Below are 27727 nucleotides of genomic sequence, written 5' to 3'. Positions count from 1 at the left end.
CCCGAGGTGTGGAGGCTTTAACCACTAGGTTCTGGTGTATGAATTGTACCTTTCACACTGCTGTCAGGCTCCATGTAGCAGTCTTGTTAGAAACTGGACATTAAAACCATACTTTACTTTATAATTACAAAAACATGTCTCAATACCAACAGGGCAATGACATCTACCTTCACAGCAAATGTGATGCCATGTCTCTGTTTTAGTGAGTGCTTTTAGCAATATCACAGCAATATCACTTAAAATAACTTATCATGCTCAGTCTTTCAATTTCTGAATTCTCTAGTAACAATAAATACCATTCATATAATTCCCATTGTTTAAACAGAGCCACCTTTCAAACAACTGCCAATTTGGCCTATCCACTTGTAGGCATTTTGCAATCTCTTAAAAGATGCTGAAACAGTTTCGCTGAAATAGAACCGTATTAATCACCTCCACCATATCTCTGGTGCTCTCAAAAGCATTATAACAGGCAATAAACAAGAAAAACAAATAGAATATATATGTTGTTTAATAAGATTCATCATAACAAATTAGTTCATTTTGACATGACATTACTGAAAATGATCTCAGGTCAGCTTTATACTATTCCTTAGTGTGATAAATTAACAATATGAGTACCGTAAATGCTTCCAGCATTTATGCAGCGTATCACAACGAGACCGACCGAGCCTGGCTTGATGTGTCCTAGAGATAATTTCAATATTAATGTTGTGCCATCATTATCAAGGTCATCACCTTTTGATGAATCATGTTCTTTGGCAAGGTCATTTTAATACACACATTTGGTTTTATACAAACATGGACACATTGTTTGGTAATCTGCTACTCTGATGCAGCAGTCCGTCTATATTTAGATCACCTGCTCCACTAAATATGTAAGCATGTCAGAACAAGTCTCTATCATGGTGTGTCAATCAAGGGACACAACTCTTGTCTGTTAGGCTCAAACCCAGACAGTATAGATAGGATCAAACGCTGCTGCTTTTATCCTTTAGTTTCAGCCTTACGTTTAAATTAAGTACCTTAGGTTAAAAATAAATAGTCTTGGTTCCCAGGCATCGCCTGCATCATCACTTTTTGTTTTTATTTCCATTTTAAGAATAATAATAAATCTTTAAATATTCTGCGTCTCGAAGAACACACAACCCCAGCAGTGAAATACTTCAATGCTTAGGAACAACAAAATTCGCCAAAATTATTGTAAACAAAATTTGGTAACATTCTAGTTTGAACAACAAAAAAACACTGCCCGCTCGCACAATATTTTTAAAAGCCATTGCCTGAGAACCAATTCTTTAATTTTTTTCAGCCTAACTGGTCTCTGACTTAACCATTTCATGTTGTTTATGTACATTTCCCATTCAACACTCCCATACAAATTAATCACTTTGACTTTACATTGATCATGCAATTAGCCAAAAGTTAAGAATAGAGACACAAATCACATTTACTTAAAATTCTACATGATAGCATAAAAAAACAAGCTTATAATAAAAATGTCTTAATACAAATAAATTGAATTAAAAGAGTAAACTGAGCTTACATCTAAAATATAGTAAACAAAATGGATAATATTTGATGACCAGTAAATCCATCGACGGAATTTGACCTACATCTGCACACCAAGTTGACACAAGGTCGGCATGAAACTTAAGTATGGCCATATTCAAGACAACCAGTTCAAGCTGTCTCCTTTATTTTAATACATTTTCATAATTATCTATTACATGCATCAACAGATTAATAAAGAACTGGAACAGGGTGCCATTGTACAAGGCGATCTTAGCACTAAGGTGATCGTAACTCCCATACCTTAACCACTTACGACAGTCGTAGGGCTAAGGCTGTTTTGTACAACGGCACCCAGGTCTTAACTAACCCTGCTTCCAGCCGACTACGATGAGCAATGGTGATATTTACAGGACCTTATAGGAGACATATAAATAATGGCAATGCATGCACGATATGCTTTATACAATATGATACAGAGTAATAGAGCTGAAGTAGGAAGGGATAGGAAGACAGGAGTTGAACAGATAGGTATTGGAGTGAGTGAGTGAGTGAGTATGGTTTTACGCCGCTTTTAGCAATATTCCAGCAATATCACGGCGGGGGACACGATAGGTATTGGACAAAGCATAGCTAATACTTCACAGGCTTGTATACACTTCCTTGCTCCATGTGGAGGAGGAAAATAGTGTGTACCAGCAGGGATGTATTGATGACAAAGTAGTCCTGTGTCCATTCCACATAGCGATCTTAGCGGTATGACTATCGTAAGACTATGTTAAGGTATGAGAGTTTTGATTGATGCTGCGCTAAGACCGCTTTTAGGAATGGAACCCAGGGCCCTGTTTCACAAAGCAATCGTAACTCTATGATTGTCGTAATTCTATGTTAAAGTATAGGAATTGTGATAGTCGTAGCTCTAAGACCACTTTTAGGAATGGAACCCGGGGCCCTGTTTCACAAAGCAATCGTAACTCTATGATTGTCGTAATTCTATGTTAAAGTATAGGAATTGTGATAGTAGTAGCGCTAAGACCACTTTTAGGAATGGAACCCGGGGCCCTGTTTCACAAAGCAATCGTAACTCTATGATTGTCGTAATTCTATGTTAAAGTATAGGAATTGTGATAATCGTAGCGCTAAGACCACTTTTAAGAATGGAACGGGGCCCTGTTTCACAAAGCAATCGTAACTCTATAATTGTCGTTATTCTATGTTAAAGTATAGGAATTGTGATAATCGTAGCGCTAAGACCACTTTTAAGAATGGAACCCGGGGCCCTGTTTCACAAAGCAATCGTAACTCTAGGACTGTCGTAATTCTATGTTAAAGTATAGGAATTGTGATAATCGTAGCGCTAAGATCGCTTTGTGCAGTTGGGCCCTGGCATCACAATCTTAACAGAATACCTCAGAAAAGACATCAGGAAAGATTCAAAGTTCTTTTGATGTGGATGCAATCTTAGGCCAAGAGTTTTGTGACTGTGGATGTCATCGTGTTTCAACATTTTGTGCAGTCATGTCAAATGAGGCTTGAAAACAGAAACCTTCACGGTCTGACCAATGTTGTCCCTGGTGGGGTGTATGCTGTAGTTCAGGGTCATAACTCCACCATGTGCACATCACTTGCTGATAAGACTTGATAAGACTTGAATCGCATGTAAAGATAGCTAGAAGATGCATAAACGTTCTTAAACAATGAGACGACAGAAGATGTTTGTGTTTATGAGGTGGGAGTGTTGCCCTGCCTCAGGGGTAGCTTGGTCTTGTTCTGGGGGGTGAGGGTTTTGTTGGGGGTCCGTGTTGTGATGTTCTTCTTCACTCTGGACGAGCTCGGTGGCTTCATTCGCTGCTTGTTTTCTTTGTTCGAAACCTAGAAAGATAATGTATTGTGAACATTATGGGTCATAAATTGTTTTAATATTTCAACTTAAAAAACAAGTGTGTTTAGAAAAAGAAAGTTCAATCAAAAAAATAAATATAATGAAGACATTTTAAGGACAAAGGTCACTAAATAGCCTTCCACTTACCAAACAGTAAGTTCATATAAATTTGTGATTTTGTGATCATCCTAAAGTTCGCCGCATGTTTCGTTTTTATTTTCATTTAAAAACAAAACAAAAAAATCCTTGTATATTCCAAGGCCAAATATTATATTTTTTTAAGCCATAATAATCCACAGACTCGTGAAATATCAGATTTGCTGCCTGTAATATGGCAGTAATTTCATAACGTGTAAGTGAACATCTCAACCAACATGCTAGTATAAAACACTGTCCTGCAAGTTCTCCACATAGCAGCCTCATGTCTACATACCCGACTCTTGTCACTGAGCGTGGAGATGCCGGATGTGTTGGAGTTGGTGGAGAGGTCGCTGCCGGCATCACTCAGGCTGTCAGATATGTCCTTCACATCCTGAAAGACAGGTGCTTATTTCACAACACATTCACACAGGTAACATGGATCCAAATGACCAAAGATGCTCCTTTTCAAACAAATCAGTGAAATAGTGATATAATCATTTCTATATCTCTATTCAGAGTCTAATAAAAAGTTTTTGATGAAAAATGTTTTTTTCTTGCCCCCAAAAACACCACAGTTTTTTTCAAAGTGAAGTAATAAGGCAATATTTAGGGCTGGCTATCGATATAGATTATACAGACATGAGAACAGCATAATTTGTTTTTGGAGGAACATTGCCAATCTAGGGGGGTTTGTAGTCATGCCCCCCACATGAAAATTTTAAAAGCAAGGATTAAAATATGTGCAATTTACATCATTCTAAGAGGAAAAAATTCCCAGAATTCCGGGAATCTGAGGTAAATTCTCATGTCTAGATTATACAGATCGATAATCGCTAAATAACGATCAATTACCGATAAATATCGGAGAAGTAACTTTAAGCAAATGTGAAAGAAAGTCCCAAAAGAAATCAACATATTTCACTCCACTGGTGAGCAGTGAGACATACAGTCAAGTCCCGTTAATCCGACACTGTTGGTTGCATATGATTATGTCGGATTAACGAGTATGACGGATAAACGAAATTAGGTATTATCAACGTTCGTGATCGAAAATTGGACAACTACACGATAGATAACGATTCAAACATGTTGTAATAAAAAAAGGAAAAAGGAAATATTCATATTGTTGTGTTACATTGTTCGCGGAATATGTTTTCTAATCATGCAACCTCTAAAGTTTAACACAAAACACAAAGTTTATCTCTGCAGCCGTTTAAATATGCAGCTACTCGCTGACTCGTCTCGCATCAAAACACAGGGCTATGTACTCGCGGGCAGATGACCATGGAGTACGCTGATCACCGTGTCGGATTAACGAGACTGATTAATGAGTGATTTCAGCAAATCGTTGCAATTTAGGTGTGTTGGAGTCGGAGTGCGAGACTGTCGGATTAACGGGTCTAAACAGCACTGATTTAATCGATTCCCATCATTTGTGTTGGATAAAGCCGATTGTCGGATTAACGAGTGTCGGATAAACGAGACTTGACTGTATATGCCTGGATATCTTTGTGAACATTTGAGATACATGTATAACAAAAACAGTTGCTTTCTCTCTTCGACAATTGACAATAACAAGTCTGTTTCAGGGAATCGGAACTTTATTTAATCACAATAGTTTATGTAAGTTATTATCGATGACCATGATGACAACAATTCAATATCAATAACCATATCAATAATATTTCTCCCCATCGTCGATAATTTCGATTATCGATCTTTTTAGCTGGCCCTAATGATATTTATGTGCAATATCAATGTGTGAGTCTGTGAGCAGGTCACAAACACACCCGACACTGACAAATCACAAATGTGATGTTAATTCAGGCTCATGACAATAATGGAGTAGAAGATTAACTTGTCGCTCATGGCCTCAAGTGAGGCAGCATCTGGTGGATAGTGAACACTAAGTGAACTTGACCCACCCAGTCAAAATGAAGAATGCATGGATTTCAGAGACAATCAGATATTAGCTTTCTTGGAAATTTGGGTTTTATCAAAAGAAAACCATGAAATGTTCTCCGGATTGTTCAACATTTTTGGTCCAGATGCAATGGTGATCAGAAACGACAGGTGTAAAGTATTCTAAACATACTGCAAATCGTGAAATAAATGCGTCTCCAAAAAATTGCGACCGCTGGCCCCTAGCCCAAAATGCGACACAAAATGCATGCGACACCCCCCCCCCCCCCTGCCCTCTCAAGCATCAGTGGATTTATATCTTAAGAAAATGTCCTCTGTCTGGTTTACAAATAGCACCGCTTATTAGAGCTGAGTAGAGTAGTTCTGCTAAAACAAAACATGCGCGCTGGCTTGTGTCGGCCTTTGACGCAGTCGCAAAGAACAAAGACACCGGGTTGCGTGGGTGGCGTCTGCCTGGCCTTGCAGGTGTGATCAGTGATGACCTAAGCGAGTAGAACGCTTGTCTTGACCCCAGCAGTGACAATTCACAGGATGTAATTAGTGTTTGAATGACATTGTTTATATACTTGTTACAAGTGCTGTTCAATAAACAGTGATGTGGAATACATAGTTGTTTGTTTTCAGCGTATGTCTAAGTTGGTATTCCAGTTATCCAAAATGTCTTATTGTTGATATAAATGCGATGTTTAATTGTGCGAGCAAAGACCACTCACAATTTTCGCATTGAATTCACACTCGCGTTAATTTCAAGATTTACAGCAGTACAGCCATTATTTCTCTCTATTCGGGTATTGACATTCGAGTGAAATTAGGCTCAGAATGCTTGTTGTCCGAGGATATTAACAAGCCTCCACACTACATGGTATCTTAGATAGTTCACCTGATAATGTGTCTGTCAGATCTTGATAGAGTGAGGTGAGGTGAGGTGAGGTGAGGTGAGGTGAGGTGAGGTGAGGTGAGGTGAGGTGAGGTTTAACATCGCGTTCAAGATTATTGCACTTATATAGTGACATGCATGCGTCTGCTTGTACTAATCCGGTTGGTTGGTTGGTTTGTTGTTTAACACCGCACTCAGCAATATTCCAGCTATATGACGGCAGTCTGTACATAATCGAGTCTGGACCAGACAATCCAGTGATCGATGTCCTGATCATCAATCCACGCAATTGGGATCGATAACATGCGTCAAGTCAGCGAGCCTGACCACCCGATCCCGTTAGTCGCCTTTTACGACAAGCATAATCACCTTTTATGGCAAGCATGGGTTGCTGAAGACCTATTCCACCCCGGCTCTTCACTTCCAGATTAAAGGCAGTTTTATTGACGTATCCCACTGAGATACCATGCCGCAGAGTGACATGGATATCCCACTGAGACAAAGTCGTCTGAGTCCTTGTTTTAATCCCCTTAATGCCAAGCGCCAGACAGGGTAACAGCAAGTAGTATCTTGTAACTTCTTTCTGTATGATACGGCTAGGGACTGAACCATCGATATACCACTAACCAGACAGATGGTCTACCCACTGGAACAAGGAGGCGGTCAACAGAAAGAAATATCAAGTGGGAGTAACACCTCTGATTTGATTGACATAGTAATATCTGTAAATCTTTGACATCATGACGTCAAGACAAGAGTCCACGCCGCTGATGACCTACCTCAGGTTCTGGTGAGCTGATCATCTTGTCATCCTCGGCTGCTGCAAGGGCATCGGACAGACTGACCGCGAGGGGGTCAGGTTGTTGATTGTCTCGGAACTCTTTGAGCAAGGCATCATGGGGGTCAGTCTTACTAAGGGCCCGGGGGTAGCTGAAGTCTCGCCTCTGGGGGGTTTGACCTGAGGGAAAAATAACACGATGTCGTCAAAGTGAGTGGCTCTTCACACAATGGTGATGGAAGTGTCAAGCAAACTAATTCAAGGGAGGCAACTCCGTCAGACATGCATTTGAGGAAATGTTAATACGTACTAAGACCATTCAAAACGTGTTTCCATTCAGTTATTTCAGCACCACTTAAAAATGCCGGTTCGTTCAATATTTTGGACCAATAAGGGTAAATTTTACTGGTACATGGCCTATTTTACCAGTAAATTACTGGCAATTACCGGTCAACAGGAAGACTGAAATAATTCCCTCATGTATTTACAGGAACATAAATTATATTGTCATATAGCTGTTAACATGTCAAATGAATCATATTGCTATGTTATAACAGTCATCAAGCACAAGCTATTAAACGGTCTTGAATTTTCACATAATGTTTACTGATCATGCTGATACCATCATATGGGGCAACACCTGCCAAGTTCATTTCTTTCAATATCAATATTAGTGTATTCAATCCAATACCTGTACATAATTTCAATTATTGAAAACATTTGTTTGTTTATTGTTTAATGCCGCACCCAGCAATTTTCCAGCTATATGACGGCGGTCTGTTAATAATCCAGTCTGGACCAGACAATCCAGTGATTGACATCATGAGCATTGCTCCACACAATTGGGATACGATGACATGCATCAACCAAGTCAGCGAGCCTGAACACTCGATCCCGTTAGTTGCCTCTTACGACATAGTATTGACAACAGCTTCTTCTTCGACAGACAATCATCCAAGTCACAAAGCTTGACCATATGATCCATTAAAGTCGCCTCTCACGACCAGCATACGTTGCTGGGAGCAACAGGGAAGCACTCACCTGTAGGAATGTCTTTGTGGATCTCCTCCGCGAGGAACTTGTTCACATCACCCAGCCTGGCCTGCAGCTCATCCGTGTGGGTCTGACTGAACGTCGTCGTCCCTGTGTGTTGCTCGTCCACACACGTCCTCTGCTGACCTAGCTCGGACACTTCTCTCTCTAGATTCTCCCCGACACATGTAGACACCCGACTTGTCACCTCCGTCACTGCTGCAGCCAGGGACTGAAACAGATACATGGCAGTCAGCATTTCCGTGCTGGTATAGAAATTAACCCTGAAGGTCAGCCAACCCAAATAGTGATTACTTACAGGAAAAACTAAACAGCCTGATTAGCTGATACCCAATGATTTTAAAATGCATGGGTAAAACACCCACAACACCAAAAGCTTATCTGGAGCTATGTTGGGCTAGTGCTAAAAAAAAGATTTCCCTGCCAAATCTATCAAGTGATGAAAACAGCTTATCACAGCTATCACTGTTATATTTAATATTTGATGGACCCTGTTTGTTTCTTTGTTCTTTAACGCCACTCAGCAATATTCCAGCTATATCACAGTCTGTACATCATCGTGTCTGGACCAGACAATCCAGTGTTTGACATCATGAGCATCGATCTACACACCTGGGATACGATGACATGCAAGTAAGCGAGTCTGGCACCCAATCCCGTTCGTGGCCCCTTGCAACAAGCATGGGTTGCTGAGGACCAATTTTAACCCAGATCTTCACGGGGTCTGCACCCTGTGGTGACGCCTTACCTGTGTGTTGTTGAGATGTTGTTTCAGGTTCTCCTGCTGTGTTGTTCTGTGCTTGTCTAGCGTTGCAGTTGTCTCACCGCTGTGGTTTTCCCAGGCCTAAACGCAACAGCAAACAATGTAATCCCTTGTTTTATAGCCGCACTATAGAAATCTTTTGTTTAATTTCCTTCCTTGTTTTGTTTGGCTTCTATCCACTTATAAAGCTACAAACAAGATGAGTGAGTATGGTTTAACGCCGCTTTTAGCAATATTCCAGCAATACCACGGCGGGGGACACCAGAAATGGGCTTCACACATTGTACCCATGTCGGGAATCGAACCCGGGTCTTCGGCGTGACGAGCGAACGCTTTAACCACTAGGTTACCCGACCGCCCGGCTTCAAATAAGATGGATAGCAACGATGCTTGTATCGATCAGCTGTAATACATAATGAAGCAGAGACTATTTTCTTGTTATATTTCAGATTTGACAGTGGTGTATATCAATGAAATATATTTCAATTCAAAATCAAACAGGCCACATATGAGTTATGCCTTACCATGCTTACAGCAATTATCCTCACAGCAAAAGTGAAAAGTTAGAAACTGAGGTAAATACCTAAAGTGTGGATTTGGCACTACCATAGAATGCAGAGACTTATTTTTCTACGGATAGTTATATTGAATCATTCACAATCGAAAAAGACCAATCTATGAGCAAGTTAAATACTATTTGAGTAGGACTGCAAACAACCCTAACCACCATGTCCACATGTTATAACACAGTAACTAACAGCCTTCGAAATTCGTGCTAGTCTGCTGGGCTGAGACTACTAAACTGTGCTGAGGACAAGTAAAAACCTAACGATGGTCGTCCTCGTTAACTAGCAGCATTTGATGGCTATAATTCTGAACCAGTTCTGAATGCTTCAGTTTTGCAGCAAACTGGAGTAGAATACAACTGATAGAATTGTAACTATAGTAAACATTTTTCTCTCATTCAAGCAGGACTAGCTACAAACCCTGAGGAAGGTTTCCTAGTCTAAAAATCTAATGTCTCTAAGACTGGACTGACCTGACATCTCTGCTTCAGGTTGTCTGTAATATCTGTCTGTAGTTTCTCGGCTTTCTTTTCATTTTCTTCTAGGTTAGAACACATCTGCAAACAGCATGAAGTCAGTTGCACCAGTGAGACATTTAACGGTGAGGACATGAAAACTTGTCACAGCCATTATTCAAGTTAAAGCTCCCAAGTTTCAGCCAATTGACAATATCAATATAATGAATGGCATAATATTTTTGTAGTCCAGTGTCCAAATAAAAGAAACAATAAATAGGTTGTGCAGGGCTTGTTATACAGAATGAGTCTTTATGACATTCCTTTAGCAGGAACATTAATGTATATATGACAGTTAGCAACTATATCACAAAGGCCTGTCAGAAATCACAGCAGTAATTTTGTGTGTGTGTGTGTGTGCCTTGCAATATTTCAGCTATATGACAGTTGTCTGTAAAAATAATTGTGTCTGGACAAGAGAACCCAGTGATTGATATCATGAGCATCGATTCCATATTGCCAAACAAGTCGACCCAATCTCCATTACGTCGCCTCTTACAACACTCTTGCTGAGGACCAACTGCAACCTGGTATCTCCAAGGGGGGGGGGGGGAGAGAGAGAAAATGATTGCAGCATGGTCAATAACTAGTTTCAATTACAAGGGGATGATTTTTTTACAAAATTTGTCATACAATCTTCTTCAGCCTGGCGAATTTGGTTCAAACTATCATAATAATTCCCCCCAATTGTAATCGTTGTCATCTCTGTAACAAGGCGTAGTGGGGTGTACAAATGTTGATTTTCAAATTGTGTAGGCTGACCTTGTCAATCTGTTCCCATGTTGACTTCTCACAGCTGAGCAGCTGACTCTGTAGATTGTCTGCACTGGCGGAGGAGGCTGTGGTGGCCCCATCTACAGCACTGCAACACACACATGCATTAAATATAACACACAGACAAAAGAGCCACTAGGCAGAACAAGGGAGACAACTCTAATACACCTCAGCTGTGCAAAGTGACATTTGCCATTTGTAGTTGGGCCATTGTTTACAGTGTTAAATATCAATGCCCCAAACCAAAGAGGGATCTTTCAAATGTATATTGTCGTCATGTCTGACCAGGCCCCGTTCCACAATGCTATCTTAGCATAAGTATTTTTGTCATAAGTCTATGTTAAGGAATGGGAGTTATGATCATTTAACACTAAGATGGCATTGTGGAATGGGGGCAAGGCATCTGAAAAAAACACTATATAACAGCATTATAGATGTGTGGGTAAGGCAGCCATGTCAAGTGTCAACATGGACCTACCTCTGTACACTGGTGGACAACTCAGTCACATCTTCCTGTCTGCATCCCAACGCCTCTGTCACCTGCGGATGATAAACAATATTACAATACACTTTGACTTTAGACCCTGCTTCATCAACAAAATCTTGAAAAGTATTTAATAAGCCTTCAAGTAAGAGGCATAGTAGCACTCATTAAAATAACTCAAGTCTTACTAGCCCCAGATAAAACTGTTGAAGTTCTTCAGTCTTACAGATTTGTGGCCATGGCAGATCAGTACATTTCAGCGAGCCCGGCAGCTATGCAGCACACAGCTCTTACACCAGTTCAACAATACCAGACCTATCAAAGTAAGACCACATGTCTAGAACTCTGGGTGTTGACTAAACAAGACCATGTCGAGAACCTAGGGTGTTGACCTGACAAGACCATGTTGAGAACCTAGGGTGTTGACCTGACAAGACCATGTCGAGAACCCAGGGTGTTGACCATGTCGAGAACCTAGGGTGTTGACCATGTCAAGAACCTAGGGTGTTGACCTGACAAGACCATGTTGAGAACCTAGGGTGTTGACATGACAAGACCATGTCGAGAACCTAGGGTGTTGACCATGTCGAGAACCTAGGGTGTTGACCTGACAAGACCATGTCGAGAACCTAGGGTGTTGACATGACAAGACCATGTCGAGAACCTAGGGTGTTGACCTGACAAGACCATGTCGAGAACCTAGGGTGTTGACATGACAAGACCATGTCGAGAACCTAGGGTGTTGACCTGACAAGACCATGTCGAGAACCTAGGGTGTTGACCATGTCGAGAACCTAGGGTGTTGACATGACAAGACCATGTCGAGAACCTAGGGTGTTGACATGACAAGACCATGTCGAGAACCTAGGGTGTTGACCTGACAAGACCATGTCGAGAACCTAGGGTGTTGACCATGTCGAGAACCTAGGGTGTTGACCTGACAAGACCATGTTGAGAACCTAGGGTGTTGACCTGACAAGACCATGTCAAGAACCTAGGGTGTTGACCATGTCGAGAACCTAGGGTGTTGACCAGACAAGACCATGTCGAGAACCTAGGGTGTTGACCATGTCGAGAACCTAGGGTGTTGACCATGTCGAGAACCTAGGGTGTTGACCTGACAAGACCATGTCGAGAACCCTGAGTGTTGACCTGACAAGCAAGACTACATTGAAAACCCTGAGTGTTGACCTGACAAGCAAGACTACATTGAAAACCCTGAGTGTTGACCTGACAAGACCATGTCGAGAACCTAGGGTGTTGACCATGTCGAGAACCTAGGATGTTGACCACATCGAGAACCCTGTGTGTTGACCTGACAAGCAAGACCATATTTCAAAAACCATGGGTGTTGACCTGACAAGCAAGACCTCATCGAGAACCCGTTGTGTTGACCTGAGAAGCAAGACCACATCGAGAACCTAGGATGTTGACCTGACAAGCAAGACCATGTTGAGAACCTTGTGTGTTGACCTGACAAGCAAGACCACATTTCAAAAACCATGGGTGTTGACCTGAAAAGCAAGACCTCGTCGAGAACCCGTTGTGTTGACCTGACAAGCAAGACCACATCGAAGAACACTGAGTGTTGACCTGACAAGCAAGACCACATTTCAAGAACCATGGGTATTTGTTGTGTGTCAGGTCAGTCACATATAACCACAGGTCAGTCACATATAACTACTGGTCCTACCTGTGTGTTGTACTGGGCAACGTGTGTGTGCTTGTTGTGTATGAGGTCAGTCAGCTCCTTCAGTTTCTTCTCTATGTCATGCTGTAGAGTGTCGTGAGAGGCCACATTATGGTGAGATTGTGTTTGGAGTGCCACAATCTTCTCTTGCTGGCTCTTCTCATAACTCCTCACAGTGTCTGTGATGGCACTCAGGTCTGTGTGGAGCTTCTGTGTGTGAGCCTTGATCAGCTCAGCCTGACTCTCTCGCTGTAAGAACAGTTTACAGTAAATAAAAAAACAGTACAATATTTGGAAATAAGAAGCACAAAAAGTGGAATATATTGTAAGAAAACAATATAATCTCAAATACTATGGTTCTTATTGCACTGTTTCAAAATCAGGTAAACATAAAAGTCAAAGGATCCTGTCATAAAAGTTTGATAAAATACTTTGATAAAACAACTGAGGGAGTCGGTAGAAGTATTAAAACCTAAAAGACCTCAGGACCCCTCTCGAAAACAGATCGGATCGAATGCTTGCATTAATAGTCTACATATACCCAGCGGTAGAAACTAACCGTTTCAGTCCACTAGCCCTTATAATGATAACATATAGCAAAACCTTTAAAAATGGAAAATGTCTACTAGTCCTTCAGATACCTTTACTATTGGGCAGTTTGGCAAGGACTACAGGACTAGTGCCAATTTCTAACCCTGTATACCACAGTCACCTATCACAGGCGGATCCAGAGATGGGGATCCAGACAGACAGACAGACAGACAGAGTAAAATTAGGCAGTAAAATTATCTGAGAGAGGATTTTGATATTTTGAACCCTTCCCTTTTAAAAATGGTGGATCCACCCTTGCCTTTTTTGAACACTGACTTGAAAGAGTAACAAACTGCATTAGGTTTTAACATAAAAAATGTATCTAAGGTCTGACCATAGTTTACTTTATCCTTAACAGTGTTGACAGAAAAGCCTTGAACTCGCTTAGATTCACCTTAACTGCAAACTAACCCATAACATTGTTACACTCTTCCGCATATTGAAGATTTTATTAATAGTGGTGCAATGTATAAGAAAAGCGGGCGACACTGACCTGTTGCTGCACAAACTCGGCCAGTGAGCTGAGAGATGAGCTGAGTTGTTTCATGTCGTTCTGCAGCTCGGTGAGTGAGGACACAACCACAGTCTGCGCCAGAGAACCCAGAGCTGACACCTCTGCTGTCTGCCAGGAGAAAGAGGGCGGGTGAGCTCAACCAGAAACATTATCAAAGTCATCACCATAATTATAGAAAATATATGAATAAATATCTGTGACATCTCTTGCATTCTGATTCTTGTATGATATTTGCCTCTCTCACATTATTGGTAAGTATGGAGAAAATGTCTTACACACTTTCGTTCAAAAAGCATTTCAGTGACACGTGTGCCTTAATCATAAACCAATGACCGATAAACTGAAGACCTACCTTGGAGGACTGTACTGCCTCCTGGATGTGGGAGAGGGTACTGAGGCTGTCCTCGTGACCCTGCTGAGTATGGGCGTCGACTGTCTTCACATGTGTACCCAGTAGGGACACCAGACCGGTCATTTGGGACGTCAAACTGTCTGCCTGGGATTTGCCTCGGCTCAACATCGTTTCTGGAAAGAAATTATTGAAGCTTTTTGATAATAAAGTCAGCCATTGCATAAAAAAAAAAATGGGTAATGGTGACATGCTGCTTACAAAATTGGTAAACGCGGGTAAATAATTAAGTTTGGACCAGACAGTGAGCAACAATCCACACCAATGGGGTAAGATGACACGCTTTCAACAAAGTCACCGACCACCCAAACTATTAACTTGCCTCTTACAACCAGCACAGGTTGCTAGAGACCAGTTCTAACCCGGAATCCCCAAAGGTTCTCAATTTAGGTGCCTCTTACGACAAGCAATGGTGTGCAAGGAACACATTCTATCCCAGGTCAACACGGGTCACAACAAGAAGGAAACCTAACACTGTGTAGGTGACTAGGTGACTGTCCTGTACACACCTATGTTGCTGAGTGCCCTGGCCTTGAAGGAGTCCTGCTGGGAGAGGAAGGTGTTTACAGAGTTGCGCATGTTGCTGATGTCGTTACAGAACCGATCCTGGAAGGTCAGCTGACTCTCCTCGTTGTGGGCTTCCACTGCCCGCTTCCTGTCCAGCTTGGCATGTAGACCGCTCACGTCGGACGTCGACGACTCGGCCGTGGTCAGCAGCTGAATATGCACAAACATCAGACTTCAGTGTGACATGGGTTACCATGGTTACATTCTGCTAAAAGTAAAATTGCACCTGAGCTTAGGCAAAACCCAAAATATACTTGGTGCCTATGGAATTAATGAGGTAACAAGTCAGAAAGTTTAACAGTTTCTCATTAATGATTTTGTTAGAAAGTCATCAATCAACTTCATGCTTTCAGCAGACATTTAAAAATTTAACACATCATCAAATTTCAACCTGTACCACTCCAAATATTTGACAGTGATTATAATCCCCCCCCACCACCACCACCGCTCTCTCCACCTGACAGCCCCCACTTCAATCAGGCCTACCTGTGTGGCCTCAGTGTACAGATTGTCTTCTGTCTTCACGTGCTCTCCCACCAGGAACTGCTGCTCGTCACGGTCCTGCGTCGTGTGTTTCAGGGTCACCTGCGTCTCCTGCAGTGTTGTTGTCGTCTCCTCCAGGTTCTTGGTTGTCACAGTCAGCTGCTCCGATGTCTCCTCCAACTCCTTCTTCGTGTCCGTGAACAGCTCCGACAACTACATTCATTTATATGAAGTCTTTAATGATACTGTTGATCTAACAAAAAGATTATGATTTTGTTGTACATTTACCCTAATTTTTCATAAACAATTATACTTATCTCTTCTTAAACACAATTACATCCAAATGTATGCACTATTGCTTGAGTGAATATGTTCTACTCCCACTTATTATATATAATATTCCAGCATTGTCACAATGGTCAATATTTAATGAGCCTGGCCAAGGTTAACAAATGGCGGACGGCCGACAACAAATGCTTAACCACTAGGCTACACACAACCGTAACTGGCTTGCAACAGTTGACAGGGTCAAGTTTCTTGGGCTTCGGTCAGGCCCCACACTGAAATACATGTGACATGAGGTGTCTCCTTAGGCAATTGCCTTGGTTTGAAATACACCTGTTAAAACAGCAGTGAATGGGTACCCGGTAGGATGAGATGGTAATATGACCATTAACCTTCTAGCACATCATTGGCAGCATGGGTTGCATACTCTGAGCTGAGAATGAAATTCAAGCACTAATCTATTGACTGGGGTGATAACAGTGTGCTTCGAGCATGATATCCAGCATGGAAAAGCGCAACACAAAGTGACTATTGTCATAATATATAGCCTAAGCCTGTACATACCGTCGTCATCTCCTCTGTGAGAGCTGTGATTTTCTCTTCAAACTCCTGGATAGCGTCTTCCTGCTGACTGATTTTGTTCTGCATAGCACTGAAATACACATACTTAGCCATGAAGCACAAAGAAACAGATTTCAAAAAGAAAAATATCAAACCAATGTTCATCATAACATCATGTCGAAACTTTCTTTATCAAATTGATTCTAATGACTGGAGCATGATGATAGTGCTATTGTTGAACATACAGATTTCGAGACAACAGGGTCTCATTTCACAAAGACAGTTGTAAGTCTATTAAAAGTATGCGAGTTACGATCACCTTAGCACTATCATGGCTTTGTGGAACGGACCTCGGAATCAGAATGGAATTTGAAGGTCACTGATAACATTCCAAGGTTCATAGAGATATGGAACACTAACATTCAAGGCCTTTTCAATGCTTTCAACTGTCAATTTTCAAGGTTTTTAAAGTTGCATTACTAGCCTGAGTCGGTCAATATCTTTTTAAACCCAGCATACTCTATCATGTCTATAGCAGTTCTAAAATGCAGTATGAATATCACAAATTTTCCAACAGGATTTATTTTCACAACCAATGAATATTATAGTCTGTCATGAATTTTTCATGGTGTTTGACCCACAAATCTATGTCACTCTGAACAAATTCAAGGCTTGACACTAAAAATCTTTTCAAGAGGGACCTTAAAATTCAAGACCTTTTGAAGCCCGTATGAACCCTGTATTCTGACAGTGAGTGCTTGTTTAACTGTTACAGCTTCATCAACAGGTCTGTATAACATTCCTCAACCTCAAACTCACACATAGTTTTCTTCGGCCAGGTAGATTCCGTTCTTCTCTCGGACTGCCTGGAGATCCCGACGCAGACGCTCGATCTCCTCGTTATACTCCTTGAGGAGAGCCTTCTTGGTCAGTTTCTGGTTGACCTCCGGTCTGTTGGTGATGTTCTTGGCACGATGAGCATAGTCCAGGGTACTCAATGTTTCCTGCAATAGAACACAAATCACACTAAATAACTAGGTCCTGATAAAAGTAAGTGAGTATGGTTTAACGCCGCTTTTAGCAATATTCCAGCAATATCACGGTGGGGGACACCAGAAATGGGCTTTACACATTGTACCTATGTTGGGAATCGAACCTGGGTCTTCAGCGTGATGAGCGAACGCTTTTAACCACTAGGCTACCCGACCACTCCGGTCCTGGCAATGAATCAACCAAGTGTAATCAATCTTTGCCCAGACAAACATATGGTCAATGGGATGAGCTTCAGTCCTAGTTTGAAAACCTGCATACAGAAACCCTTATCATGAATACAGTTCTATTTTGTGTGATTAAACCCTGCTTCATAAAATAACACTGGAGGTGAACATTTTAGGATCCTTTCCTCTTTGATGATGACAGCCAACAATTAATTCAGCCTGGACCAGACAGCCCAGTGGTCGATATTATGAGCATCAGTTCACGCAACAAGGTATGATGACACGCTATCAACAAAGACGAGTCTGACACCCTGTCCATTTGTTTGTTTGTTATTTAAAGCCATACTCAGCAATATTCCAGCTATATGACGGCGGTCTGTAAATAATTGAGTCTGGACCAGACAATCCAGTGATTGACATCATGAGCATCAATCAAATCAATTGGGATACGATGACATGCATGACATGCATGAAACAAGTCAGCGAGTTTCAGTTAGTCGCCACTGATGACTAGCACAGTTGCCTTTTAGGCAAAACATGGGTTGCTGAAGACCTATTCTACCCTGGATCTTCACGGATCCTATCCATTTGGTGACCTCACATGACAACCAAAGGTAGCTTGAGACCAATTCTCAAATGGAATCCCCATGGAGCTAATCTTCAAGTATCAAATCAGGTTTAACAGATATGAATGTGGCAATCTTTTCATTGGCCATCTTGTGAAGTTACATGTTATGATACTTTAACTAGCACCACTGCGTACCTCCAGGTTACAGGAGGCGGGGGAGATGGTGGCAATGATGGACGTCTTGGTGCGACCTCCTAGAGAGTCTTGTAGGAGACGGGTCAGCTTACTCTCTCTGCAAATAAAAACTCATAATTACAAAGTGGGCTATACTAAATTTCAAACACACTGATATACAAATATTCATTAAGATTTACTTCTCGCAGTTTTTAACTAAATATTCAGTGCATACTTTTCCTGTTGAAAAGAAGTTATACTGTAAAGCTCATATGACATATAGTTTTTCTTTTGGACAGGAGGCTACAAACTACATGACTAGCCAACTAAACTAACATTTCTCCCAGGAATGGAATACTGATTAATTATTCAATATAACTTATAAGCCATAGTGAACTGACTAGGACTTTCATTCTCACTAAAATCAGATCACATGTAATCAGGGAGTTCCGAATGCAAAAAACATAAGAGCTATTATATTGTTGTGGATATTTCATGCAGCCTGTCATTCTGAACACCATGGCATCTGCAATCAAAAGGGTTTACAGTTGCGGGCATCTTAATGTTCCATGGCAGTTTTATTCACTAAAGAAATAAATCTGAATCATTTTAGAAAGCTGACATCTGATAGGGTCAAGAACCCTTTATTAAGATTGGGCGGCCATAGTTCACTTAAGGTTTGTCTGACCTCAACCGATACAGGTGTCTTCAGATCTTCACGCAGAGAGGTAATGGATCAGAGTAAAAGATCAGATTTTAATGTAATTGCAATGTCAGAGTTATCTACACCTGGACCAGGCAGCCAGATGGTTGATCGTGCAGTACCTACCTGTAGGGTACATGAGGTGCATGTTCCACCAGTGCGGTGATGACACGTCCTAGCGTCAGCAGACTCTGGTTGATGTTACCTACCAAACAGAAGGAAGAACATTACAAGCTGGAGACACTTTTCACATCTCTACAGCCTTCAAAATTCCCTACTAAATTGAGGACCATTGAAAAATCCAGTGATGGCAGTCCTTGTTGTCTGGTAGCATTAGAAGGCTATAATTTTGAACCAGTTCTCAAGGCTTCAATATTGGGTACTTTTTGCAACGTAAAGAGTGAGTGAGTGAGTGAGTATGGTTTCACACTGCTTTTTGGCAATGTTCCAGCAATATTGCGGCGAGGGACAGCAGAAATGGGCTTCTGCAACTTAAAGATTGCATTTGCAGGCAGAAAAAAGATATTTAAAGTCTTAATAAGAAGTGTAATGATTACTTACCCGCTTCACGAGCACGCTTGTCAACTGCTCCCGATCGGCCAATGTTCTCACTTCCTGCTAAGTCAACCTGGCACAGAGTGTGTAATGTTCTTCAGAACCATTGCAACAAGACATGGAAGACCCCAATCTCTCTAACACAATGCTACAACCCTTGCAGAAACATCAGCAGCCGATTATCCTTTTATCATCAGTGTTTCACTTTTAACTGGAAAAGAGGTATTCCTGAGAACTAAGAGGTGGTAGTCCTTCAGTCATGAGACTCCACGTGTATTTGCAACAGCGCATAAAAGTTGAATAGAAGACTTGTGATATTGCTACTTGCTCCAACCCCAAAAGAACAAAAGTAATTTGACTTGATGTCTATTTTGAGAGCTGTGTAATTCAGACTGGACTCAAGTTTATCGAGACATGATTCAGGTGATAATTGAGGTGGTTTACGCATCACCTCATACTGTCACAGTGTGAGAAGGGAATATGGTGGTCAAGTACTTTGACAATGGTCAAGAATGCTTATTTAATTGCAGCAGTACCGATGTGGGATGATCTGTCATAGTATTCCTGCCCCCAAACTGTTGCCTACAATGACATTAACAAAATTTACTTACCAGGTACAGCTTCCCGGTCTTGAGAAGTTCTTCCCCGTCTACTGTGTTCTCCTTGATGTGGATCGTCACAGAGAAAACCGAGTGGGAGCGACTAGACAGAACATGTCAGATACACCTTGTATTACAACCAATTAAGGAGACAATTTTTATACAAGAACAAATATGACCTAATTCTATCAAACAATCTTGACAATGGTAAAGCCTGTCAAAGAGAAATTTCTCCTACAAAACAACTGTAAGTGACTGATCATAGGAAACACACAAGATGCATGTCCAGACAGATTACGACTTGTCATCCTTCTTGAGATGAAATGTGGATACACCACACTCAACAATATTCCACTTAAAAGACAGCAGTCTGTAAATAATCAAGTCTGGACCAGACATTCCAGTGATTGATATTGTGAGCAACAATCCATACCATCGGAGTACGGTGACATGCAATCAACCATTTAATAGAGCCCGTCCACCGATCCATTTGGTCGCCTCTTACAACAAGCATGGGTGGCCATTTCTAATCAGGAATGTGATGAAACACCACTACTTACCTGGATGTAGCATTCATCAGTGTTGCGGCAGTCTGGCGCCGGCGGGCTCCACGCTCCAAGATGGCATATACCTCATCCTTGCTGCGGACAACCACATCCTCTAGGCCAGAGATAATCACAGAACCCTGGGTACAACAAGTAACAATAAGCATGACAACTTATCATAAATCATAATCAATCATATACATCATAATCATATACATTAGAGCCGAGTATCTCCTGATATCTTGTGCTTCATACATTTCACAACTTTATTTCAGTTTGAGGACTAATTTCAAACCTAAATTATTCCAAACTGAAGACTTAAATGCAGCATCCAGAATTATCACCACATCCTGATGTTCTCCCATGCTTACAGGTGGCGCTATTCCACATCCCTCATTCGGGGAGGTAACTCCATCAGTTCCTGTTCTATTTATAGCATATCAAAATCTCACAAACTGACGATTCAACTTCAAGTATTGTCTATACCTACTTATTGATGACACCTTGCATATTAAACTACTGATGAGTCGTTGCAGCCCTTATATATATATCATATGGTCAGTTTAAGGTCAGTGATTTCAGTGGACAGTTTAAACACATACTGGACCTCAAATGTCTCCAAGTACACGATATGTACATGTACAGCATCACTGATGCAGAATTTCACAAAAGCAATTGGGTATCAAATTGATGCATATTCATAAAAGGCATCTATGTAAGCATACCTTTTTTGTGCTGTCCTCGTAGATGCGGAGCCGCAGTGGATCCTCAGAGGATCCCAACAGGTCAAACAGCTCCTCATTGTACAGCTCTAGGAAGGACACTCGCACTGAGAATTCAACTTCCTGGAAAATAGCATGAGTGAGTGAGTTAGTATTTAACGTCACATCGGCAATATTTCAGCCATATCGTGACAAGTCCTGGAAAATAGGGATATTGCATGGAGTCCAGAGCTCCAGATAAGCTGCGTATCTGCGTAAAATACGCATCAGAAATGCAGAAATACGCAGTAAAATAAAATCCAAGCGTATCAAATATGCAACGAACATTACAGATACGCTACAAAAATAAAACTTGTGCATATCATCAAAATATTGTGAAGTAACCCTGCGTATTCGATTCGCAAATCAGAAACTTATTTTGAAATTATAAACGGGCATTCCGTCAACCCTGTCAAACTCCACGATGATAGTTACATCATGATCATTTGCCATCACACTTTCTTGTGGAAGTATCGTGGTATTTTTGAGTCCTACAAAGCTCTCGAACCCACAAGACACCAGTTTGCAGGGACTAGATGAATAGTGTTTTTAAATATTTTACTTAAACATTTAAATACCCACATGTGTAAAAACTAGTGGGTAACAGAAATTTGAATACCCAGATAGAATTACTGATACCCAATGATTTTAAAATGCATGCGTAAAATACCCACAACACCAAAAGCTTATCTGGAGCTCTGGAGTCATTTAGGTTTACAAACAGAACAAGAGTCACCATAAGATGACAAATCCCCCGACCCTACCATAAGATGACAAATCCCCCTGACCCTACCATAAGATGACAAATCCCCCCGACCCTACCATAAGATGACAAATCCCCCCGACCCTACCATAAGATGACAAATCCCCCCGACCCTACCATAAGATGACAAATCCCCCTGACCCTACCATAAGATGACAAATCCCCCTGACCCTACCATAAGATGACAAATCCCCCCGACCCTACCATAAGATGACAAATCCCACCGACCCTACCATAAGATGACAAATCCCCCCGACCCTACCATAAGATGACAAATCCCCCTGACCCTACCATAAGATGACAAATCCCCCTGACCCTACCATAAGATGACAAATCCCCCTGACCCTACCATAAGATGACAAATCCCCCTGACCCTACAATTGCAAAAGACACCAACGCAGCCCCTGGCTAACACATGTACCAAGTTAGGATGAAAAATCGTTCACAAGTTTCAAGTTAAGCTCCGGAAACAAAATATGGACATACGGACAGAGCAGATGATGACTATATACCATCGCATCATATGCCAGGAGATATAAATGCTTCACAATTTGAACTTATTGATTTTGTTGTTGAATCTGTTTGATTTGTATCAGTATCACAGTGATTTTTATGTGTATGAGCATGTTTGCCAATACAGTCTCAAAATCAAAATCATCGAGAGTCAAGCATACAACTGTATGGATATTATATAAAGTGAAGGTGAAATCTCACATTTATGGTGCCGACACTCCAGCTCAACACACAAACAGTATACCGTGCCCCCATAACACCGAACCTGTTTCTTTGTTGTTTAACGTCACACTCAGCAATGTTCCAGCTACGTGACAGCGGCTTGTAAATAATCAAGTCGGGAATAGACATTCCAATGATGGATATTGTGAGCAGCGATCCACGTCGTCGGGGTATGAGGACAGGCAATCAACCAAGCCTGACCACACGGTCCATTTGGTGGTCTCTCATGACAAGCTAAGATGCTTCAGCGGACTCCCCCCTGGGAATTGCCTACCTGATTCTGCAGCTTCTCAAATATATGATACATGGTTCTGGGGATGACTCCAGCCAGAGGGTCGTCCTCCCAGGAGATGGTCGGGTCCTCGCTGCGGTCACCTTCCATCGTAAAGGTCTTACCTGTGCCTGTCTGGCCATATCTGCAAATAAGATGCATTTTGATAAGCTGATATTTTCAGACACTGATGATAGTCTAGATGTTGGGTTGTCACAATTCACCAATGTATTGAGCACTGTTAAGTTAGACCTATGATATGAGGTGAGGTGAAATGGGTTTTAACGTGATGTCCAAGATCATAACACTTATACAGCGATGTGCATGCATGTGTGTGTGTCGCTGTTTGTAAGAGTCCGGACTGATGCCGATTTATAGTGCTGGCACACTGAGATACCATGCCACAGTTTAACACGAATACCCCACTCAGACACAGTATACTGACTCCGAGCCCACCAGACCTTGTTTTAGTCCCTTAATCATGTTAATGCCGAGTGCCAGACTGGGTAACAACAAACACCATTTTTAACGTCTTTTGGTATGACGCAGCCGGGGATCAAACGCTGGATCTTCCGCACTCCACTAGCCCACAGAGCGGTCACCTATGATATGGATTGGCTGGTCAAATTTTCAGGATTCACCAGAAGCAGCTGTTCTATGGAGGTGCCGTCATATATCGCCGCAGAGAGGAATCGTTTCAGAGATAAAGATCAGATATATTGATATATCTTTATAATATCCAGTATACAATCGTAGCAAATCTTCGAATGATACAAAGATATACTGACGCAAAGACTGTACAGTTGTATCCCAGGAGGACCTCGTCAATGATGGGCGTGACAATGCTATGGTAGACATCCAGCTGCTTGCAGTGTGGGGGGAACACATGGTCGAAGGTGAAGGTCTTTGTGTGGGTGCTCACTCCTAGTCTTTCTTTGACTGTCACTTCTTTCTTATCTCCATTTGTATCCACTACTGCATACGACCCCTGCTTCTTCTCTATCCCATTGATTGGTCTGAAACAGGATAAAAGTCATGCTTTCAGCTTCTGTTGAGGTAATGAATGTTAGTGTAAGTTGTCATAAATGATTAAAAAGCAGGGTTTACCTTGACCTACAAAAGTAGTACCGGTAATTAATTTTAAGGGTCCTTGCAGGTAATATGAGCATAATGTAAGTCAGGAAATGGTGTAGTGTAGATTACATTTAGGTCTACATAATTACTTCAGAGCCTGGAATGAATCAATGATCATGTGGACAGTGGTCAAAATTGATGGATGAAATAACAAGACACCCATAACAGCCCAGCGTTTAATGCGCTGTAGGTACAATGAATATTATTGTGCATCCTTCGGGACACAGTATATTTTTTTCTGTGACCATTCTCTAAAACTGTGCATTATGGACGCATATTTGTCGTGTAAATCCTTTAATACAGGTAATTGAAAAATCAGCACATTAGCAGATGGGCACAGCAATTTACTCTGTATGTACATGAAACACTGTCACCCGCAATTCTACCTAAATTGTCTGATAAGAGTTAAAACATTTTTTTCAATGACATTAGTCTTAAGTGTACATGGTGTCTGTCACTTCAGTATGGTTCCCATCTAACATTATAACAATTCGCACTCCAAGTTCTAACTTCTATTTAGATTTAGAGATTTTAAAAAGGCACACAGTTTGAGGTTAGCATCATTATCATTCTTAGAAGGAAATAATTGTAGGAATCTATTAATAAATGATAGGAGTTAATAAGGTTAACCTAATATGTAAATATTCGAACAAGACTGTTTCAGTGACAACTTGGACTACCAAAAAACCTAAATCAAGTTTATGCGACTATTTATATTCTTTAGCCCAGGATATGCATGTAACCTGTGCTTTGGCATCCTATACATCATGCAATACATCGTGCAATAGGCGCTTCATATAGAGCTGATAGAGAAAAGTGAACAGCTTTGGAAATTGGCACCCGTCCTAGGGTCCTTGACAAACTGCCCAATATTAGGCATCATAAGTACTAGTAGAAATTTGCTCTTTTTTTAATGGTTTTGCTATGTTTGTGTAAGGACTAGTCGACTTAAATTGTTTGTTACTAACGCTGGTGGAGGAACAATATTTCTGAAACGAATTATCACATAACATCATAGACGGTATAATTTATGCCTGGCCAAATCGTTACCAGATTCATCGGAAAGACATTTTACCACCGACTTGCATACTCGACATGTTAAAAAACAAATCCACACTTTCTGCCCCCTTTACCTCACGTGTAAGAGTCCCCAATAGCACAGACAGAGCGATACTGTTCAAATAGGAAGTCCAAGGAAATGGTTTTAGCAGTTCCAAGATCTTTTGTCATCTCATCGGCTCATCATTGATATGTCAGAAAAAAACAGCCTAAAAGTTAACGATCGAATGCTTCAATTAAATTTTAAATCTTACATACCGACATCGAACAGCAACTTGAATATTTTGATTCTTTTCCTTTTCGGGTTTCTTGTAAAGAGGCATTTTGCCGGTGGTTTGTTTTCTTTGGAGCTACCTGCTTGTTCGAATTTTGTGACTTTTTCGAAGCAGCCAATCAGATGAGTCAACATTTACCAAACCGCCCATGAAAGCTTGCATGTGATTGGTCACATTTTCAAAATATCAAAGGGGAGTAACTCTAAGTTCCGCACGTAAACTGGCAGAATACTGTTGTTGCGTACAGACAGTAACCCAGTCTTCTTAACTTTCAACTTCATGTTTATCGACTGAAACGTTTTTGTCTCAAAATATTCTTTTTATACTCAAACAATGTTCTTCATAGAACGAAGCTAACAACAATCAATTACAGATGATAGCACGAAAAACATTGTGGGGCAATAAATTATTAGGGGTGATATTTATCAAAGCTCACGTAAAATCTCTTTTAAGTTTCACAATTCACAATTATGATTTGCATTGCAACGAAATAAAGCACACAAAAAAGTTTGGTGCTTTATGTACATGCCATGACACCGTCGTAAAATGAGAAGGTTAAAAATATGGGTTGAGGGAGTCTAGCCAAGATAAAATACACATGGGCCTACACTGTTTTTGGGGAAGGGCGATGCCATTTGAATGTCAAAATATTGATCATGATGTTTCAGTGACAAAGGGAAGACGCTCACAGGAAGGGCCGAGATATAACAGGCAGGCAATTTGGGATGGTCACATATTTTCGCTTAGTAGGCTGAGTACCAAATCTGTAAAATGTGTACTGGGATTGTTTGCGGGTTATCTCCCTTTGTCCACCAAACACGACGTTAAAGCATATCATCATGCAATGGTTTGCTTTTTCATTGATTTTGTTTGTTTGTTTTGTTAAACGCTGCACTCAGCAATATTCCAGCTATATGACGGCGGTCTGTAAAGAATCGCGTCTGGACCAGACAATCCAGTGATTGGATTCGAACCACTGATCTTCTGATCTGAGGCCGGACGCCATGTCCACATGACTAAAGAATTAAGCCCCGTCAGCACGCCGACAAGGTAAGGATGTCATCTTTGGGATGACTCCATGCCCTTCCCCACTGACAAGGTAAGGATGTCATCTGTGGGACGACCCAATGCCCTGCTACACTGACAAAGGTAAGGATGTCAACTGTGGGATGACACCATGCCCTGCTACACTGACAAGGTAATGATGTCATCTGTGGGACGACACCATGCCCTGCTACACTGACAAGGTAAGGATGTCATCGGTGGGACGACTCCATGCCCCGATACACTGACAAGGTAAGGATGTCATCTGTGGGACGACCCCATGTCCTGATACACTGACAAGTTAAGGATGTCATCTGTGGGACGACACCACGCCCTGCTACACTGACAAGGTAAGAATGTCATCTGTGGGACGACCCCATGTCCTGATACACTGACAAGTTAAGGATGTCATCTGTGGGACGACACCACGCCCTGCTACACTGACAAGGTAAGAATGTCATCTGTGGGACGACACCACGCCCTGCTACACTGACAAGGTAAGGATGTCATCTGTAGGACGACTCCACGCCCTGCTACACTGACAAGGTAAGAATGTCATCTGTGGGATGACTCCCCGCCCTGCTACACTGACAAAGTAAGAATGTCATCTGTGGGACGACACCACGCCCTGCTACACTGACAAGGTAAGGATGTCATCTGTAGGACGACTCCACGCCCTGCTACACTGACAAGGTAAGGATGTCATCTGTAGGACGACTCCACGCCCTGCTACACTGACAAGGTAAGGATGTCATCTGTAGGACGACTCCACGCCCTGCTACACTGACAAGGTAAGGATGTCATCTGTAGGACGACTCCACGCCCTGCTACGCTGACAAGGTAAGGATGTCATCTGTGGGAAGACACCACGCCCTGCTACACTGACAAGGTAAGGATGTCATCTATGGGATGACTCCACACCCTGCTACACTGACAAGGTAAGAATGTCATCTGTG

The 27727-nt window shown here is 41.6% G+C and overlaps 1 protein-coding gene across 1 annotated transcript; it reads right to left on the bottom strand.

Annotated features, from left to right (window-relative positions):
• Nucleotides 1-493: 493 nt before the first annotated feature.
• Nucleotides 494-25836, bottom strand: LOC124142040 (kinesin-like protein KIF11-A). The gene is made up of 24 exons (XM_046510286.2): nucleotides 25711-25836; nucleotides 24048-24275; nucleotides 23263-23404; nucleotides 21455-21574; nucleotides 20745-20869; nucleotides 20197-20287; nucleotides 19592-19658; nucleotides 19157-19235; nucleotides 18349-18445; nucleotides 17188-17372; nucleotides 16372-16459; nucleotides 15526-15735; nucleotides 14982-15189; nucleotides 14416-14588; nucleotides 14043-14171; nucleotides 12962-13207; nucleotides 11263-11324; nucleotides 10773-10872; nucleotides 9969-10052; nucleotides 8915-9010; nucleotides 8155-8377; nucleotides 7115-7293; nucleotides 3828-3926; nucleotides 494-3384 (listed from the first exon to the last, which is right to left on the bottom strand). The coding sequence occupies exons 1-24, from the start codon at nucleotides 25773-25775 to the stop codon at nucleotides 3235-3237; spliced, it is 3246 nt and encodes a 1081-aa protein (XP_046366242.2). The 5' UTR covers nucleotides 25776-25836; the 3' UTR covers nucleotides 494-3234.
• Between the last annotated feature and the right edge of the window lie 1891 nt (nucleotides 25837-27727).

Source organism: Haliotis rufescens, unplaced genomic scaffold, assembly GCF_023055435.1.
Source record: "Haliotis rufescens isolate VD_foot unplaced genomic scaffold, xgHalRufe1.0.p SCAF_81, whole genome shotgun sequence".
NCBI lineage: Eukaryota > Metazoa > Mollusca > Gastropoda > Lepetellida > Haliotidae > Haliotis > Haliotis rufescens.
Note: the sequence above shows the minus strand (reverse complement) of the source record. Positions and strands in the feature narration are given on the sequence as shown.

Coding starts and splice junctions, on each gene's coding strand:
- LOC124142040 (XM_046510286.2), bottom strand. CDS start 25,775: ATGCCTCTTTACAAGAAACCCGAAAAGGAAAAGAATCAAAATATTCAA. Junction 16,460..17,187: donor CTGGCCGAAGAAAACTATGT/GTGAGTTTGAGG, acceptor TGTGTATTTCAG/TGCTATGCAGAACAAAATCA. Junction 14,172..14,415: donor AGGCAGTACAGTCCTCCAAG/GTAGGTCTTCAG, acceptor TTCTCCTGGCAG/ACAGCAGAGGTGTCAGCTCT.